At 42.1% G+C, this 17,742-nt stretch overlaps 2 protein-coding genes and 2 long non-coding RNA genes across 4 annotated transcripts; all 4 read left to right on the forward strand.

Annotated features, from left to right (window-relative positions):
* Positions 1-184: 184 nt before the first annotated feature.
* On the forward strand, positions 185-1,750 carry LOC130527729 (trypsin-1-like). Its single transcript, XM_057036441.1, has 6 exons — positions 185-338; positions 407-566; positions 685-855; positions 950-1,011; positions 1,314-1,432; positions 1,521-1,750. Exons 1-6 carry the CDS (start codon positions 263-265, stop codon positions 1,659-1,661), a joined length of 729 nt encoding a protein of 242 aa, XP_056892421.1. The 5' UTR covers positions 185-262; the 3' UTR covers positions 1,662-1,750.
* A 3,917-nt stretch (positions 1,751-5,667) lies between these two features.
* On the forward strand, positions 5,668-7,311 carry LOC130527249 (trypsin-1-like). The gene is made up of 6 exons (XM_057035522.1): positions 5,668-5,820; positions 6,014-6,188; positions 6,327-6,506; positions 6,656-6,717; positions 6,792-6,925; positions 7,014-7,311. The coding sequence occupies exons 1-6, from the start codon at positions 5,769-5,771 to the stop codon at positions 7,179-7,181; spliced, it is 771 nt and encodes a 256-aa protein (XP_056891502.1). The 5' UTR covers positions 5,668-5,768; the 3' UTR covers positions 7,182-7,311.
* A 762-nt stretch (positions 7,312-8,073) lies between these two features.
* LOC130527255 (uncharacterized) lies at positions 8,074-11,129 on the forward strand. The gene is made up of 2 exons (XR_008950964.1): positions 8,074-8,318; positions 10,939-11,129. It is a non-coding gene; the product is annotated as an uncharacterized LOC130527255 (long non-coding RNA).
* A 1,304-nt stretch (positions 11,130-12,433) lies between these two features.
* Positions 12,434-13,959, forward strand: LOC130527256 (uncharacterized). The gene is made up of 2 exons (XR_008950965.1): positions 12,434-13,206; positions 13,435-13,959. It is a non-coding gene; the product is annotated as an uncharacterized LOC130527256 (long non-coding RNA).
* Positions 13,960-17,742: the final 3,783 nt, after the last annotated feature.

Below are 17,742 nucleotides of genomic sequence, written 5' to 3' on the forward strand. Positions count from 1 at the left end.
AGAGGGTCTTGTAGCATAATCTTGAGCCAATCTTTTAGATTAGATATTTTTATCCGTTTAAGGTTTAAAAATTCGTTTAACATTTATTTTGAAATGTTTCATTCTCTGATCCTTTAATGTTTGCTGAAGCATGAAAGTACAATTGAAGACAATTGGGGACCGAGGTCCAGGTAAAACGTATCTGCAGCTAAAAAAAAAAGAAGAAGAAGCAAATACTAGATTACCATAATCTCCAACCACACCCCACAGCCACTATATTAAAATGACACAGAAGTTGTCTCAGTGCCCTTGTTGCTCTGTCAAGATGAACGTCCTGAGATGCTTCATGCTTTGGTTTGGTGAGTTATTATTCACAAGTTCAAATTCTCAAAAGCCAATGAGTTGCTCTAATTAACTTTTCTTTTAGGAGTTATGTTGGGCACAGTGGCCAGCAAAGAACTGAAAATATGCGACTCTACAGAGCGGCTGTACCACGTGGTGATAACCAACTCTCAAGGCACAATCATATGCGCTGGATCCCTGATCAGTGACTCCTGGATTTTGAGTGAGGCCTATTGCTATCGGTGGTGAGAAAGAGAAAACGGTTCAACGGTTCTAAACAAATGTTTCTGTTCAGTGCAACATCACAGGGGGATTTTCTACATTTTATACACTGATTATTTATGATCTTGTCTGACTTGTTAGGGGGATGAAAATAATTTTGGGTGCGCATCCAGGACCTGGTCGAACAATCATCATCCAGAATCCACCTGTGATTAGGAAGAACAATGCTGGCATGTCTGATTTAATGCTGCTGAAATTACCTAGTCCAACTAAAATCGAACCTGTCAAACTTCCTACCTGTCCACTGGCTGCGTAAGTTGGGATTCCCTCCCTTTCACGCATCTAAAAAGACAAGACTTCAGAGAGGAGAAACACCAGTGGAATGAAACAATGTTCTTCGTTGCAGGGACCCTGACTTTGTTAAAATCGCAGGATATGGGCTGAAGACGACAGAGCTTGGTAAAACAGGTGCGATGCATTTGAATTTATCCTACAAGGGCTGGGAATTCAAGTAACAGTGGTTGTGGATAAAAGAATACCTCATTGGCAAAAACAACTTTTGACAAATCAGAGTGGTTTATTATTTATAAGTCACGTGGCTTATTTTACCCCAATTCATGCTTGTTTTTTCCTTAAGGCTTTAATGAAAATATTCAGGTCACTGGAGTGGATTTAGAGGTTAATTGGCCCCGTGGTGACTTTAAATCCTTTGAACTGGACTGCCATTTGGATTAAGCTTGTCAACCAGTAACTTTTATACTTTGGTTTAGACTCGAGGGAATCACATAAACTCCAGTGTGTAAAACTCAAGCTCGACGACTGTAAGAAGGTTGAAAGAAAGCATTATTTCTTCTTCCATGATACACAAAAGCGAATGGACATACCGTTGGTGAGTTTTTATTTAGGCCAGATTTAACCTTTTTTCCCCTGCTATACTTCTGACTAGTATTTAATGCAACTACACATCTGACTTACAGACGGATGTGGGAGGAGCAGTGATTCACAATGACATGATATATGGTGTGATGTCATATGAGAATGAACCTCATCTGTATCCCGAATTGCCGTATTTTGAAGTTTGTCCAATTCTTAATTGGATAAATGCAGTTACAGCTTAATAACCTACTGAAAGGTTGACTTTGACTGGTCCTGTCACAGATTAGTCTTTTAATCTGTCAATAAAATATGGATATGGATTCACTCTTCATTTCATCTGACTCTCAGTTTTGTTTTTTTTGTTTGAATGCATGTTACACTCTCTCACTTTATTCCTTTACATTCGCAAGGCTGAGCAATCATCCCTAAAACACACACACACACACACACATACTACTCACAGCATTAATGAGTGCATTTCAGATTCAGATTCAGATTCAGGTCCTTTATTGTCCCACACAGGGAAATTTACAGCGCAACAACAGCAAGAGCATGCAGAGACAATTAAGATAAAAATAAAATAGAATAGAATTCAGAATATACAAAGAGGATGTATATTTACAATAATCCAGATAAATGGATACTCAGCCCCTGTATACCTGTACATAGTACAGAGGGTGAATACAATATACATATCAGAATATATAATCCCATAGAAGATGGCTGATCCCACCACAGAGTCATAGAAAGTCCTCAGGAGTGGTCTCTGCACACCAAAAGACCTCAGCCTCCTGAGCAGGATCAGTCTGCTATTGCCCTTTTTGACAAGGGTGTCTGTGTTGTGTGTCCAGTCCAGGTTATTGTTTAGGTGAACACCCAGGTACTTGTAGGACTCCACCACGTCAACATCCGTTCCCAGGGCGTTCACCGGTGCAGGCGGGGGATTGTTACACCTGCGGAAATCCACCACCAGCTCCTTGGTTTTGCTAGCGTTGATCTGGAGGTTGTTCCGCAGGCTCCAGTCCACAAAGTCCTGAATAAGTCCTCTGTACTCCGTTTCGTCCCCATCAGTGATGAGGCCAACAGCAGCAGAGTCGTCAGAGAACTTCTGGAGGTGACATGAAGATGTACTGTGTGAAAAGTTCGCGGTGTCGAGGGTGAACAGGAAAGGAGCCAGAACTGTTCCCTGCGGGACACCAGTGCTGCAGAGAAGCCGATCTGACTTGGAGCCCTTCACCCTCACAAACTGTGGTCTTTGTGCGAGGTAGTCCAGAATCCATGTTGTGAGGTGATGGTCCATCCCAGCTACCTGCAGCTTGTCCCAGCAGCCTGGGCTGGATGGTGTTGAATGCACTGGAGGAATCAAAAAACATGATCCTCACAATGCTTCCAGCCTTCTCCAGGTGAGTGAGCGAGGTGTGGAGGAGGTAGATGACAGCATCGTCCACCCCGATGCTCGGCTGGTAGGCGAACTGCAACAGGTCCATGAAGGAGCTCACCAGTGGGCGCAGGTGATCGAGGATGAGTCTCTCCAGCGTCTTCATCAGATGAGACATCAGGGCTACCGGCCTGTAGCTGTTGAGTTCCTTAGGGTGCGGTGTCTTCGGCACTGGGACGATGCAGGATGTCTTCCACAGCTGTGGCACTCTCCCCAGCTTCAGGCTCAGGTTGAACGTGTGACTGAAGATCCCACACAGCTGGTCTGCGCAGGACTTCAGGAGCCTGGAGCTGATGCCATCCGGACCCGTCGCTTTCCTGGCCCTGTTCTTCTTCAGGGCCTTCCTCACCTGGTGTGGTGTGAGGGAAAGGCTGGAGCAGGGAGGTGTTGGTGGGGGGGCATGGGCCAGAGTGTGAAGTTTCAGGTATGTGTGAGCTGAAGGTCATGAGAGAGGGGGAGGGGCGACAGGAGGAACAGTCAATTGGGGGCACAGACAGTGGCGGGGGTAGCAGCAGAGGAGACTGGGCTGGGGGAGGGGTGGGTACCTGATCAAATCTTTGAAAAACAAGTTTGGGTCGTTAGCCCACCCCCGGTCACCCACAGGTTGGGACTTCTGCTCCTTGAAGCCCGAGATGGTCTTCAGTCCCTTCCATACCCCACAGATGTTGTTCTGTTGCAGCTGGTTTTCCATCTTCCTCCTGTAGTTGTCCTTCTCCTGTCTGATCTTCCTCCTCAGTTCCCTCTGCACAGTCTTCAGCTCCTCCTTGTCTCCAGACACAAAAGCCCTCTTCTTCTCCTTCAGGAGGGCCTTTATGTCTGGGGTGATCCAGGGCTTGCTGTTGGAGAAGCTCCATACAGTCCTGGTGGGTATGGTGTTCTCCACACAAACATTTCAGTCACTTCTTAGTGAACAATCATAGTGAGCCACAACATTTTGTCTTCTTATCGGCCTGGTTCAACAAAAACAGATTCATCCTCCATGAAGGTGCTAAGTGATGCAATGGAAGCCATCATCCTCCAAAACATCAGTATTTCATGATCAAAAAGGCTTGAACGTGCTTTATTTCTTTATCTTATGCAGTGTAGTTATTATTCGACATGTCATGTAAACACCATGGTTGTAGCCTACACTCCCAATTGCCTTGAATGTTAACTGAATACATACAAGACTAACAGAGGTTACTCTCTGGGTGAAAGCCATTAAATTCAAAGAAGAACTAAGAACATCAAGTACAGCTGGCCTCACTGGCCTCAGTTCCAAGGTGAAAACCACTGTGTTTTGCTATGTTCTTTGGTATAATTTGTATGTGGGTTTAAGGTTAATTTATTATCAATTAGGATCATTTAGCAAAGTATATGAATATTGTTTTATTTGGATAAAGTTTTAATCTATTCTAGACCAACTAGGTCTTCCTCCTGTTCAATTCCTTGCCGGCACTGTCCAATAGTCATTCCAAATTGCTAATTATTATAATTAAATCTTCATCATCGTCGAGTGAAAAACTTAGTAGTTAGTAGTTTTGAGAATTGATAGCAGAGAGATGAGTGTATAATGTGAGATGGGAAGGACTTTGGCTTGGTTTGGAATTATGTCATTGGATTCTTCAATCAATCATCAATCAATCTTTATTTATATAGCATCTGTTACAATCAAATTTTGTTTTTGGCACTTCACAGAATCCCAGGGCCTGACCCCCAACAAACAACAGTGGCAAGGAAAAACTCCCCTTTAACAGGAAGAAACCTTGAACAGGACCAGGCTCATGTAGGGGGACCCTCCCGCTGATTCTTTTTTGTTCTTTAAAACCATAATAATATTGCAAAAAAGTATCCTGACCTGTGGTATTCAGAGTAAATTATTCCTTTCCTGTCTATTTCATTGAGCATGAATGCAGACAGATGCTCTGCTTGAATCCAGGCTTTACAACCTCACACCAGGTGTTCTTTTTCTATTATCATGGCATTGAATACTGACTAATGTTTGAGTAGAAAATGCGGTTACCTGTATGTAAATCTGCTAAGTGATATGTAGATTGACATGTATGTGTGTTCACCACATGAACAGTGGGAACCATGGTGTTCCAAGCCTTTGTTAATAAAATTTAATCTACTACCTCACTATGAGGCAAAGTTTTGTTTGACTAAATTCAAGAACCTCAAGGTCATCTCCTGTGATAAACCTGGAAAATATTCTCCCAAGTAACTGACGTAGACTTCAGAAGATATTATTATGGACCTTCTCTCGGCATATTAAAGTTGACAGTATGACACTGTCATTCTCATTTGTTTTCAAATCTATTTTTTCCAAGTCAGTCAAAAAGGATAAACAATTATTGCATTGCCATCTTTTCAAAGAAGATAAATATTCTCTTTGTTAGTTTTTCTCCCTTCAACTTGTTGCCATCACTGATAACTTACTGATAACTTACTGTACTTACACTGATGTCTTCAAGTCATCCTCATCACACAGGACCCATAATGAGGCTTAAACCACTCAGCCATCTCCTTGTTTGCTCTTTAACCCCTCGACTCAAGTGGTGTCAATTACCCATAAACTGTGAGCACTAAAATGAGTGTATGTAATCCCAATCTCCTGTTGTCTCTAATTTGCATTTTTCCATGTGCTGTAATAAAATGAACCATTTCCACTTCATTTAGCATCTGCTTGAAAAAGAAAAAACAGAAATATATCATTTTTTTAATTTAAATTGCTTATAAATGAAACATAAATGTATTTCCTCTGGTGCCCCAGTTTGTCCCTATTCAAATCCATTGCAGGGGCGTACAGCTGCCATCGGTGCTATGCTAAACACCTAACTTTGTGGCCAATTGGATTTGTGTTTGTGAACTTGAAGGAGGGAAGTGGAGGATCAAAGATATAAAAAGCTCCACTGTTCCAGCTTGAGGGCAGATGTTGGACAAGATGACTGTCCTCACAAGTCTCCTCTTTTTGCTCCGGTTTGGTAAGTGACCATTCAACATCTCGTAAATGTGGCATCAGAACTGTTACTGTGAGATTTCAAAGTAGGCAAAAGCCATTACATTTGTTTTCACATATTTATTTTAATCTCCATTTTGGATTTTTATACAGGTGGTACAAGACAGTTTATTAAAATCAGGAGGGTCTGTATTTACGTTGGACTTTCTTTTTTCCAGGTATTACACTGAGTGCAGTATTAGACCTGCATAAGAGAATCATTGGAGGTCAAGACTGCGGGCCACAGCAGCACGACTATCATGTAAAATTAATTGGCTATGATGGTGAACTAGTCTGTGGTGGCTCTCTGATCTCAGAATGGTGGATTCTGACATCAGCACACTGCTGGATATGGTAAACAATATCATCCATCTTCTTGGCAAATTCAGATCTTCAGCATCCATGATTGAATCATTATGAATGCTCTTCCCCAAACTGCTCTCTCTCTCTGTCTTTTTTTTACTTCTTCCTCTGCCTTTTCTTAATTTTCAGGGGTTTGAAAGTAATCGTAGGTGTGCACCCAGGTCCAGGTCAATTGATGATCATTCAAGAACCACCTCAGATTTATGAGGAGAATAACATTTACCATGACATTATGCTACTTAAGCTGCCTAAACGCGCTGTCAGACGAACTATTGGCATTCCCCCTCTTGGTTGTACAAGTCCGGCTGTGTAAGTTACCATGCCTTATTTCTAGCTACAAAATTTCAGCTATAAAACTCATCACAAACTAAAGAACAAAGCAGCAGTTATTAATAAATAGTTCAAAAATCTGCTTAAAAGTTATTTAGATGTGTTTTCTTTTTAATATTTTCCTCCAGAGATGAAATTCTTGAGACTGGGGGACTCTCAGCCATGACTACAGCCCCACAATTCAGAAGAGGTGATTAATGTTTTCAGTGTCTTTTTTGAGGTTGGTATTTGATTTTGGAAACAAAACACACATTTCTTCTTTAGAAAGAAATGAAGCAATTACCCTCCAGTGTGGACAAATCACAGTTAATGGTCATCAATACATGACTCAAGTGGGGGATACAAAATATCAAGCGCACACTTTGACAGCTGACAGTAATCCAGTGGACGTGTCACAAGTGAGTAGTGAGACTATTTTCACTATTTAAAATGATTGCAAAGAATAAACAATATTCTTACATGAATTAACATAAATGTCTCTGACAGGGGGACTCTGGAGGAGGAGTGGAGTACCAGGATGCCATTTATGGTCTTAATACAGCGATAACTGATGGAGTTACTGCCTTTGCTGGAATGAGTTTTTTCCTGGATGTCTGCCAGTACAGAGACTGGATCAATAGCACCATAATAAATTACAGACCTCTATTTGCTTAAGGTGGCAACCGATGCCATTTCACATTTAATATGGCACTCTAGCGCTGTATTAACTTTGATTAAAAAATTCTTGACAACTGTTGCTAAATACTAATATTATTCCCTTTAACAATAAAGCATATCAATGGACTCTTGGCTGTACTGTTTGCATTTGTTTTTTTGTAATGCTGCTGATTTTGATTATGCTTTGAAATTGCATTTTTAGTTATAAACCAATGTGTTTTATCAAATTAATTATACATAATATATCATCCCATAATTAATCAGGAGCTCTGAACAGATCAACAAGGTTTACCAGCCAGTATCACTTTCTGGGCAACCTTTTCAAAGGGTGTAGCTAATGAGCCAGTCAGAAAAGCAGTTTCTCAGTTTCAGTTTTGTTCTCGGGAAATGAACATGTTTAAAGTTAGGTTGCGGTCAGAAACACATATCCAGAAAACTTTGATTACATGCACATTTAAAACCACCATATAAATGACCATTTCACCGAAGCAAACAAGTGTATTATATTATATACATATCATTCATATATCATATCACTGAGAGTTCTGAACGGTTGAAAAAGCGTTTAAACTTCGTCATTTGTGAGATTAAACCGTGAAACTCGTCACATATGCCTAATCCTTCGCACGCCATCAGAATATTCTTTTTTTCAAATTTAAATAAATGTTGTAAAGAGTGACAGAAACATAAATGTTGTGATTACTAACAACGAGGCCCTCGGGTATGCTTGAGGGCTCCCTTTCAAGCTCTATCATTCACGCCCATCTTGGTGTTGCTCATGATGGACAAAGGAGGCCCAGAAGTTTGTTAATGCCCCATTAAGCAACTCTGGTTAGGACCCACAAGTTTGTCTACCTGTTTCTGCCTCCTGAGACGCAGGCTTGCCCGGCAGGCACAATGGGTCTAGTCAGCTGTAATTCCACGTTCATCTGCTGAACCACCCCATCTCCTACATTTTTTTTCCATTTTTGGTAATGTGGGAGTAACTTGATAATGGAAATTTGCCTGTGGTGGAAAACTTTGTGGACAGTAGGCTTTTGATGTTAAAGTCTCATTTAAAAAGGCACCAGGATTTTGAAGCTCAGCCATTCCACATGATGAGCCGCTTGACTTTTCTTCTCCTGTTTGGCATTAGTAAGTCTCATTTTAATGATAGTCTGTTTCTCAGATGTTTGGTTGAACATGTAGGACCACCTTTTTTAGACAGTCTCCACATCAACTGCAATGCACATCACGGAATTGACATTCTATTGTCTTGTCACAATGGGCGAAGGCAGAGTCCACCCTTGGATGAGTGCCCAGTTCACTGCAGGGACCTATATAAGCATTTGTGGGTTTAGTACCTTGCTAAAGGGTACCTTGGCAGTTCTCAAAAGGTGTTCTGGCACCTTAACCTAGCACCAGAACGCCTTCCATGTTGCTTCTGGTCTGCAGCTCGAACCGAGAACCCTCTGCTTCTCAGCCTAGTCCTCAACAGAGTGAGCGACTGTTTCTTCACATGCCATTGTCATACTGAATGATACAATTCTATTATTACTATAAGAACAACCTTGGCATTTACACTGTACAAGTAGCACAACTTTGGACTTGCAGAAGAGAGTCATCGATGGGCAAGACTGTGGGTCAAATGTTCATCAATAGCATATGTTAAAGTTGAAATAGAGCAACCCAGCAAAACCCTGCGTGAATCAACAAAAGACACAGACACAGGTAACCTTGCAAGGGAGAGCGAGCAGCAGTTCACTGTGGAACACCCTCCGACACTCTGCTGCCCCTCTACAAACCTCCTTCCTTTAGTCACATCAGCTCATTATCCATGTGGAATTTTCACCTCTTCTCAAGATGCTTTTAGGGTTTTAGATAACAATCTCACAGTAAATCTGGTGCTCTGGACAAGTGTACTAAATCAAGAGAGGTGAAAAACACTCTGTTCCTTCTTCATGCACTTAGGTGCTAAACATACAAATGCATTTAAATGATAACAATATAATTATTTTTTAATACACTATAATTATTCTCACATTTGTGTCCTGTTTATCGTTAAGTGCATCTAGATTCTCATTATCCATAATACATCTTTTCACTTTTATGAACTTCAATGTGGGTGCAACTTAAGACATTTCAAACAGATCTTCAACATCATGCAGTGCATTAGTCCAATCTTCTTGTGAATCCACTTCCCCTTCATCCAGTAGAGGTCGTTCTTCCATCTGCAGCAAAGCACTAGTCACAGCCGAATCCACGAGCCGATCAATGCAACCCCGAACAAGAGGTACTACACAACAAGCTAATATGGCTAATACTATCACTACTATCCCTATTACTGCCTTGAACAACATCTTGAACAACATCATCAATCATTGCCTTCTGTAATTTGGTCAAATTTTTCAGTGCGCTATCTATCAAGTGGTCATCTGCATCATTTTCTGGGACAAATGTGCAACAGTAATCTCCTACCATCGCGCAAACTCCTCCTCTGGATGCTGTCAATAGATCTAAGGCCATCCTTTTCTGCATAGTCATTAGTCTCAGCGCAGTCAGTTCTTCTTTAACTCCTGTAAGAGCAACCTTTGTCAAATTAGTAAACACTTTCAGTCTATAATCAACTGTTTCTAATCTTAATATGTTCTTTGCCACACCTACCCAAGGAAACAGATAACAACTTTTTCTCCCTCTGTCCAGTGTTTAAACTCTTGTGGTACATCTGAGTCATGTGGTTTGTAATCTATATTTAAATCTCTCCTGCGACGCGACTGTGGAACGGTTCTGGCATTAGCAGCATAAATTATGACTGTGTGATCATTGAGGTGGACCGGAGCGCACACTCCTGACCAGTTTGCTGGTAGGTGAGCATACGCATTGTGTCCACAAAGCAACCAACCGTTGTTGATCAAATACGTGCCATTTTGTCCTGGTGTGCCTTGTGAATAGGTGCAAGTGCAATTATAGCCACTTGGGCACAATTGTGTAGTCTTATTAAACATATAGGAATCACAATGACGATTTTGGACACATTCTTCATTACAGACTGTATAATTGCAGTTGGTTCGCCTTAGACAGGATGGTCGGTAAATCAGCGTCGCACTTTGTTTCCAATCTGGATCTTTTGTTACCTTGCAGGGTGTATAGATGATCCTGCAAGTGTCAGCATGTAGCGATCCTAGTTGTGTCTGACCTTCTTGCGCATAACAGTATGCGTGATTACCCATAACCTGCACGGGGATTTTGTATTTCTCATTTTCTCTTTCCCGCCATTTCTCTCAGGGGTTCTTGAGTGCAATTTTTACGCATGTACAGCGTTCCATTGATTAATCAAATCCCATGCACTCCCCTTTTGCCCACTCCTGCGTGAGGCCGACCCGTACGACGTGCAAAACCAAGTGTAGACAAGTGTAGACAAATTGTGGTTTTTGTCAAGTTTTTTGACAGGGAACCGCGAGCATAAAGGGCCTAACTGCTCTTGGCATGTCAAATGTCCCAAATGGTTATAAATATCTGTCAAAATCTTTCATTGAAATGTAAGCCATCAAGCTATTGAGCCATCTGCTGGATGGAAAAATGAATGCAGGGCAAAGCGATGACGGTCTGTGGGTGTAGTAGTATTTGAACACACAAGTGATGTTATTTGTGCAGTCAGAAATTGAAAAGATGGTAAAGAATACCATGCCCGGGCCTGTTGTTGCTTGCTGTAGTTGAGGAATAACATTTGTCATGCAAGAAAAACAGTGATGATGCTGTCATTGGTCCCTTGCAGGTTCCTACATTGTGGTGGCCCAGAAGACTTTGCCAGGTGTCTTGGAAATGGAGGCGTCCTATGTTTGGAAATGAATAAAGCACTGACTGTGATTAAAGAGAGGTGGCCCCACCCAGGTGACACTGAAGAGCAAGAACACTTAATTTCCCAATGAGTGCTACAAAATAAAAATGAAAAAGCTGTGGCCATGACCTGTTGACAGTCTTATTTTATTTTTTTAACTTTTTTTAACTTATTGTCAAGTGCAGTCAATAAAACACTCCAATTTTCTTTGCTTACACCTGGAAATGAGGTCCCAAAAGAATGTCCACAGCCCTTTGAAAGTCTGCAAAAGTGTCAAAAGTCTGGCCTTCGAGTCCTGGAGATGATGACTTTTTGCTGTTTGGACAGTATGTCTGAAACCACAGGATGAAACCACATCCTGTCATCCTTCAGGACCTTCCTCCACTTCATCTTTCCATGTTTGTCCTGAAAGGATGCGTTTTAGTGTAAGTTTTCGTATTGGCACACTTTAGTGTGGCGTCCCCAGGATATGGAGCAAAGAGTCACCTCGATGTGTGGTTCAGACGGCGATCTTGCCGTCGACGATGGAGTGGTGCGTCTGACGGACTTGTGTGCAGAAGCTGGCCGGCTCTGTTTTCCAGGTCTTTTGGCCTTTTCTGCTGCAGCTTTAGTGAAATGTGGGAGAAAAAGGCCAACGTAAACATAACTCATCTAAAATGTAGCTTCAGTCCTCACTGCCTTCTGAAAAGCTTGTGCATAATATTAACAATTACATTTCACCCTGTCCATAAATGGCTCTGTCCACACACATCTCCAGGTGGCAGGAGACTTGCGGGAAGAACTGGAGGTAATCCTTAACCCACTCATCATTTATCGGTCCTCTCTCTGGCCGCTGCTTCTCTTTAACGTGGCGATCGACGATACTGAAATATCACATTTAATTATGAATCACTTAACGGGACAAGACTGAGCAAAGATTTATTTTGTTTAGAACAGCACACTTACTATTTAATGTAGCCAACATCGTTTTTCACCAGCCAGTGGAAGCTTTTGCCTCGGTACTTGCCAAAAGTCAGAATCCACTGCACCTCTGAGGGATTTTGGGTGACCAGGCGGCATCTCCTTTTAGCTGAAGACAAACGGTTATGTCTTTAATGCCACATTTGTCCAAGTAGAGTGAGTCAACTGAGCATCAAAACATATATTTGACCCTGATTACCTTACCTTCATCACAGGCAGTCTTAAGACATCTCAGTCCACTGTCATCAGTGGGCTGATGTGGTTTCGACTGGTCCCGTACCTCTTTTGAGGCCTTCAGAACGCACTGCTGCCATCCTGTGGCACACTTGTGTCCAGAATACACAGCGATGGCATTAATGGGTCCATTGCAGAAGGTTTATCTGAAAAAAACAATCAAAGCAAAGTGTCATGTGCAAGCAAACAACTAACCAGAGATTACTACTGCCACCAAGCAAGGCACACACATCTGGCTGCCCTCACCTTTCTTGGCTGTATTGTTCCCCCCACTTCCCACCTGACAAGGCTGTATTGTCCTCCCACTTCCCACCTTTCTCGGCTGTATTGTCCCTACACACTCATGGACATTCTTTTGTTTGTAATACTCAATAGGCATGTAGGTCACAACATTGAACGTAAACATTTAATTCGGAAACAAAGAAGGCAAACAAGCAATTCGAGCATGGAGGCACCTCAATAACACAATGTCTATAGATGCGATTAGCGACATTATCCCGCTAGCGAAAAGTTGTTTTTTCACGGACAAGGTTAGCTTTCGAGCACATTTACAGGTACTATTGCAAAGATATGCTTCCGAGCACGCAAAAAGCACGCAAATATGAAAGGAAAGACGGGCTGACTTACCTCAATTCAAATTTTCGCAGGTCGATTCAAGACGCACTTACGCGCGGCCCTCTTATTGGGCTCGGATGATCGGGGGCCCGCCTTCCGCCTTCGGGACCAATCGGGAGGCTTCCCCGTCTACACCTCGCTTCGTAGATGTAGACTCCGGACCAATCAGAGGGCCCGGATGTCTACACTCTGCCCGCAAGTGTAGACTCCGGGCCAATCGCGAGCCAGGACCGCCCCCAGTCTACAGTCTAAACAACGCCCTTCCGGGTCCTTCATTGGTTTGGTGGTTACCCGTGGGGTGTGTACGGAGACCGGTAGCATTGAGCATACATAGCAATTTGAATGGTTTTGAGTGCGCGTCGTGAAGTTAGCATAGCGCCACCATGTGTTTAAGCTGTAAGTATGCGGCGATTCTCTACTTAGATGCAACCATGAATGTTCTAAGTGGTTGACTACAGTACGTTTTGTACGTGCATGTTGGCTATTTCGCTCTAAAGTAATATTCTGTCCTTGATTACCTCCCTCCTGTTGGAAGTTTCAAAGGCCGAAACTCACAAGTCCCGCCGCCACAGCACTCACCACAACCAGGAAGAACAACTTTATTTCTTTTTCTCCTCTTCTCAGGTTCTGACGGGGTTCAGCCGTTGTTGGACCTATACAGGCCGTCAGCCATTTACGGACAAACCGTCACTGCTCCCTCGTTTTCACCTGGAAGTGTCCGTTGTTTCTTACAGTGGGAAAGATGTACCCACGAGGGTCGTTCCGCTATCCACACCGTTGTAGGTGTCTTCAGCAGGATCTGGAACGGACCTTCCCAGCATGGGTCACTCCACTTGACTCTTCGAATGCGCTTCAACCACACATAATCTCCCACATCAACACTGTTATCTTCTTCCTGGGGAGGCAAAGGCATATCTGGCAGATTATTCATTCTTTGAACATCTTTTGCTTGCAGCATTTTTCTCATGTAATCTGCAACTGTCATTTGTACTTCATCATCTCCTGTCTTTTGTTGGAATGGAGGTAAGACATAAGGTCTACCATACTTCATTTCAAATGGTGACAATCCTGTGGTTGCATGTGGTGTGATAAGCATCCACAATTTCGCTAAATCTAGACAATAAATCCATGATTTTCCTGTTTCATCCATGCATCTTCTAAACCTTGACTTAATCGTGCCATTTGCTCTCTCTACGAGGCCTGCACTCTGTGGATGATATGAGCAATAATTCTTTAAACTAATGTTAAATATTTGTCCTACCCTATCAATTATTTCATTCACAAAATGTGATCCATTGTCACACCAAACGACTTTTGGAACCCCAAATCTAGGTATAATTTCTCTACATAGTGCTTTTGCTACCGTTACTGCGTCTGCTTTTGCTGTAGGAAAAATTTCAATCCATCTAGTAAAAGGATCAATTAACACTAAGCAATATTTCTTTCCTTCACAGGGACCAAGTTCAATGTAATCCATATAAATTGTGTGAAAAGGATAGGATGGTATAGGTGTTTTACCTTTCTGTGGCTTAATACCTCCCTGAGGACTATGCTTCAAACAAATCGGACATGCTAAGCAAAATTTTTTAGAGTAAGATTGAAATCCTATTGCATAGAACTGTGATTGTACTACCTTCACCATCCCTCCTGTTGAGACATGGCAAGGCCCATGGCTCACAATAGCCGCCCATCTATACATATTTCTTGGCAATACAGGTTTTCCATCAGGCATTGTGTAAATTCCATTCACTATCTTAGCACTGGTTTTTTTCCACTGCTGTTTTTCTGTCTTGCTGCTGTGTGTTTGCATGTCCCTCAGAAATTGTCACGATTCAGTTTGGAATTTCGCTATTAATAGAAATATTTGTCTCTCTGCAGCTTCCTTCACAGTTGTTGCCCAATGTTGTGCTATCGTCCCCTTTTTTGTGTGCAGCACATTTACATACTGCGACAGCTTTTGGTAACATAATTGCAGACAGGAGCCTGTTAAGCAAGTCTCCATGTGTTATTTTCTTTCCTGTACTTGTTAACATGCCTCTATTTTTCCACTGATTTGCAAATATGAATAGTGTAGAGTGTGCATACTGGCTATCTGTATAAATGGTTACCTTTTTCCCTTTCATCAATTCACAAGCTCTGATTAATGCAACTAACTCTGCTGCCTGTGCAGAGTAGTGTGGTGGTAAGGCTTTTGCTTCCACTACCGTGTCTTTAGTGACAATAGCGTAGTCAGTTTTATTAGTGCCATCTGGACTCTTTCTTGATGAGCCGTCGACATACAAAGTTATTCCTTCTGTTAACGATGTATCTTTTAGATCTTTTCTAGGTAACGTACAACTTTCCATCATATCTAAACATTTATGTTCTGTTCCATCTTCTGCAGTTGGCAAAATTGTAGGTGGATTTAATACTGTACATCTTTTAATAGTCAAATGTGGTTGTGAAAGTAGAACTGCCATACACGATAGGTCTTGTGCAGGTGATAGGAAGCTGATCTTACTTTGCAAAAGCAAAACAGAAACTGCATGAGGGACTAAAAGTTCTAACTCATGATACAGAATTATGTTTGCTGATGCTTATACAGCTTCAGATGCCGCAACGACAGCTCTTGCACAGATTGGCAGTGCTCTCGCCACAGGGTCTAATCTTTGAGAATAATATGCTATAGGTTTCCACTTATCTCCATGCTGTTGCATCAATACAGAAGTCATATATTCTCCTTTACAATCTACTGTTTGTCTAAATGACTTAGAATAATCAGGAAATGCTAAAGTTTCAGTACTTATCAGTATCTGTTTTATTGTGCTGACCACTTCATTTGCTTCTGGTGTCCATTTAATCTTGTCCTACATTGATATTTGTTCTGTGTATAATAATGCTTGTAAAGGAGCTACCTTTTCAGCATAGTCACAGATCCATGATCTACAAAAATTGATCATACCTAAAAATGACATCATTTGTTTCTTTGTCACTGGTCTAGGTGCATTCATGATTGCCTGCTTCCTGTCTAGGAGGATATTTCTTCCTTCAGCATTCAGACTGTGTCCTAAATAGGTTACTTGTTGTTTTACTAACTGAAACTTCTTCTTACTCACTTTGTGGCCTTAATTTGCTAAGAATTCTAGTAGTGCAATTGTATCTATCCAACAGTGTTCTTCTGTATCTGACACTAGCAATATGTCATCCACGTACAGGAGGATCTGACTTCCTTTTGGTGTGTTAAATTTTGACATGCAGGATGACATTACTTGTGAAAATATGGTTGGACTTTCACAGTAACCTTGTGGCAATCTAGTCCAAGTATATTGTTTACCTTGGAAAGTAAATGCAAACCAAAACTGACTGTCTGGGTGCACTGGAATTGAAAAGAATGCATTACTGATGTCTATTACAGAAAATAACTTTCCATCTGATCTTATATCATTTAAAAGTGTAGATGGATCTGGAACTATGGGTGCTCTCTGAATTACTGCGGCATTTACTGCTTGCAGATCTTGCACTATCCGCCATCCATTAGATGGTGGAGCTTTCTTAACTGGAAACAATGGTGTATTTACAGGTGAGTCATTGCTTTCTCTGATGACTCCAGCTTTCAATAGTGACTGTAAGACCGGTTTTATCCCCTCCTGTGCATCAGGTTTAAGGGGATATTGTCTCTGATGAGGCCTATAATCACTCTTTGGTCTGATTTTAACTGGTTCTGCTCCTTTAATCAATCCTACATCTGCAGGTCCTTCTGACCACCATTTAGGAGAGAGTGCACTTAGCCTCTCTTCCTCTTTTCCTGTTAAGATAAACAAACCTCATGTCTGTTCATGCCCAACACTGACATGTTGCGAGGTTGTGAAAGCCACTCTTTGTTTCAGCGTGACCTTCCACACTCTGTATCTGGGGTTGTACCATCTACCTGGACCCTCCTGTTTCCAATCACTCAAGGCTGACCACATTCTTGCTTGACATCCTAATTGCCTCCACGTCCCATCCTTTGGCTTAGATATTGATATACGTACAGTATGTGTGACTGAGCCTGGAACGTGATACAAAGCTGTTGATGATGATGGCAGGCAGCTTATCATTATCACTGCAGTTTCTTCATGAACATAGACATCTTGTGCAATGCCCGTAACCGTCTTTGGCAGCTGAGCAAACTTCTTGTCATACCTTGGATCTGGCGGTCCACCATAATGCATGGTTACATGCAGTGTATGTGGATTGTGCCATTCAGCTGTGTCTAACAAAAGCTCATATATTTTATCTTTTACAAATCTAACGAAATTTGCTGGACCGGCATTTTCTACGACATCTAAGGTCCAATAGGGTACTGGCTCATCCAGGCCTTCCAACATGTTTACTTTTGCAGTGTGACGGCTCTGTCGTGCCTCACTGTTGTCGGGGCTGGCTGGAAGAGCAATTCCCTGGCTGACCTGCAGGGGGAGTGCCAAGCGTTTCCAGTCGACCCAGCATGTTCACCTGCTCACCTGTGGCCCATCTGCTGGGATTGGCTGCCTGACGGGACCAGGTATAAAACCTGTCTGGAGAGCGTCGAGGAGGCCCCCTCTCGTCCTCTCTGGTGTCACGGCCGCAGGAGTTTGGAGTTTCCCTCTTTGTGACTATTTGGACTTTTCTGTTTTATATTCCACTGGGTTCTTTAATAAATGTTATGTTGGGTTGAAAATCCTCATCGTTGGTCTCCCCATTTGTATGTCATGGCTACCTTGAGCCAAGTATTCGTGACAGCAGTCATGCGCTGGATTTTAATTTGTCCTTTCTTCCCTGGTAACAATGCAATCCTCAACTGAGAGATTAAGTCACGTCCTAATAGATTGACTGGACATTGTGGTGACAGAATCACTTGAGTCTTAGCTCGTAAACCCGACACTGGGTCTATAATATTTACATCTTCTGACAGTCTTGCTTTATTTACAACTCCAT

Source organism: Takifugu flavidus, chromosome 6 (genome assembly GCF_003711565.1).
Source record: "Takifugu flavidus isolate HTHZ2018 chromosome 6, ASM371156v2, whole genome shotgun sequence".
Classification (NCBI taxonomy): Eukaryota; Metazoa; Chordata; class Actinopteri; order Tetraodontiformes; family Tetraodontidae; genus Takifugu; species Takifugu flavidus.

Coding starts and splice junctions, on each gene's coding strand:
- LOC130527729 (XM_057036441.1), top strand. CDS start 263: ATGACACAGAAGTTGTCTCAGTGCCCTTGTTGCTCTGTCAAGATGAAC. Junction 567..684: donor GAGGCCTATTGCTATCGGTG/GTGAGAAAGAGA, acceptor CTGACTTGTTAG/GGGGATGAAAATAATTTTGG. Junction 856..949: donor CCTACCTGTCCACTGGCTGC/GTAAGTTGGGAT, acceptor TCTTCGTTGCAG/GGACCCTGACTTTGTTAAAA.
- LOC130527249 (XM_057035522.1), top strand. CDS start 5,769: ATGTTGGACAAGATGACTGTCCTCACAAGTCTCCTCTTTTTGCTCCGG. Junction 5,821..6,013: donor CCTCTTTTTGCTCCGGTTTG/GTAAGTGACCAT, acceptor TCTTTTTTCCAG/GTATTACACTGAGTGCAGTA. Junction 6,718..6,791: donor AGCCCCACAATTCAGAAGAG/GTGATTAATGTT, acceptor TTTCTTCTTTAG/AAAGAAATGAAGCAATTACC.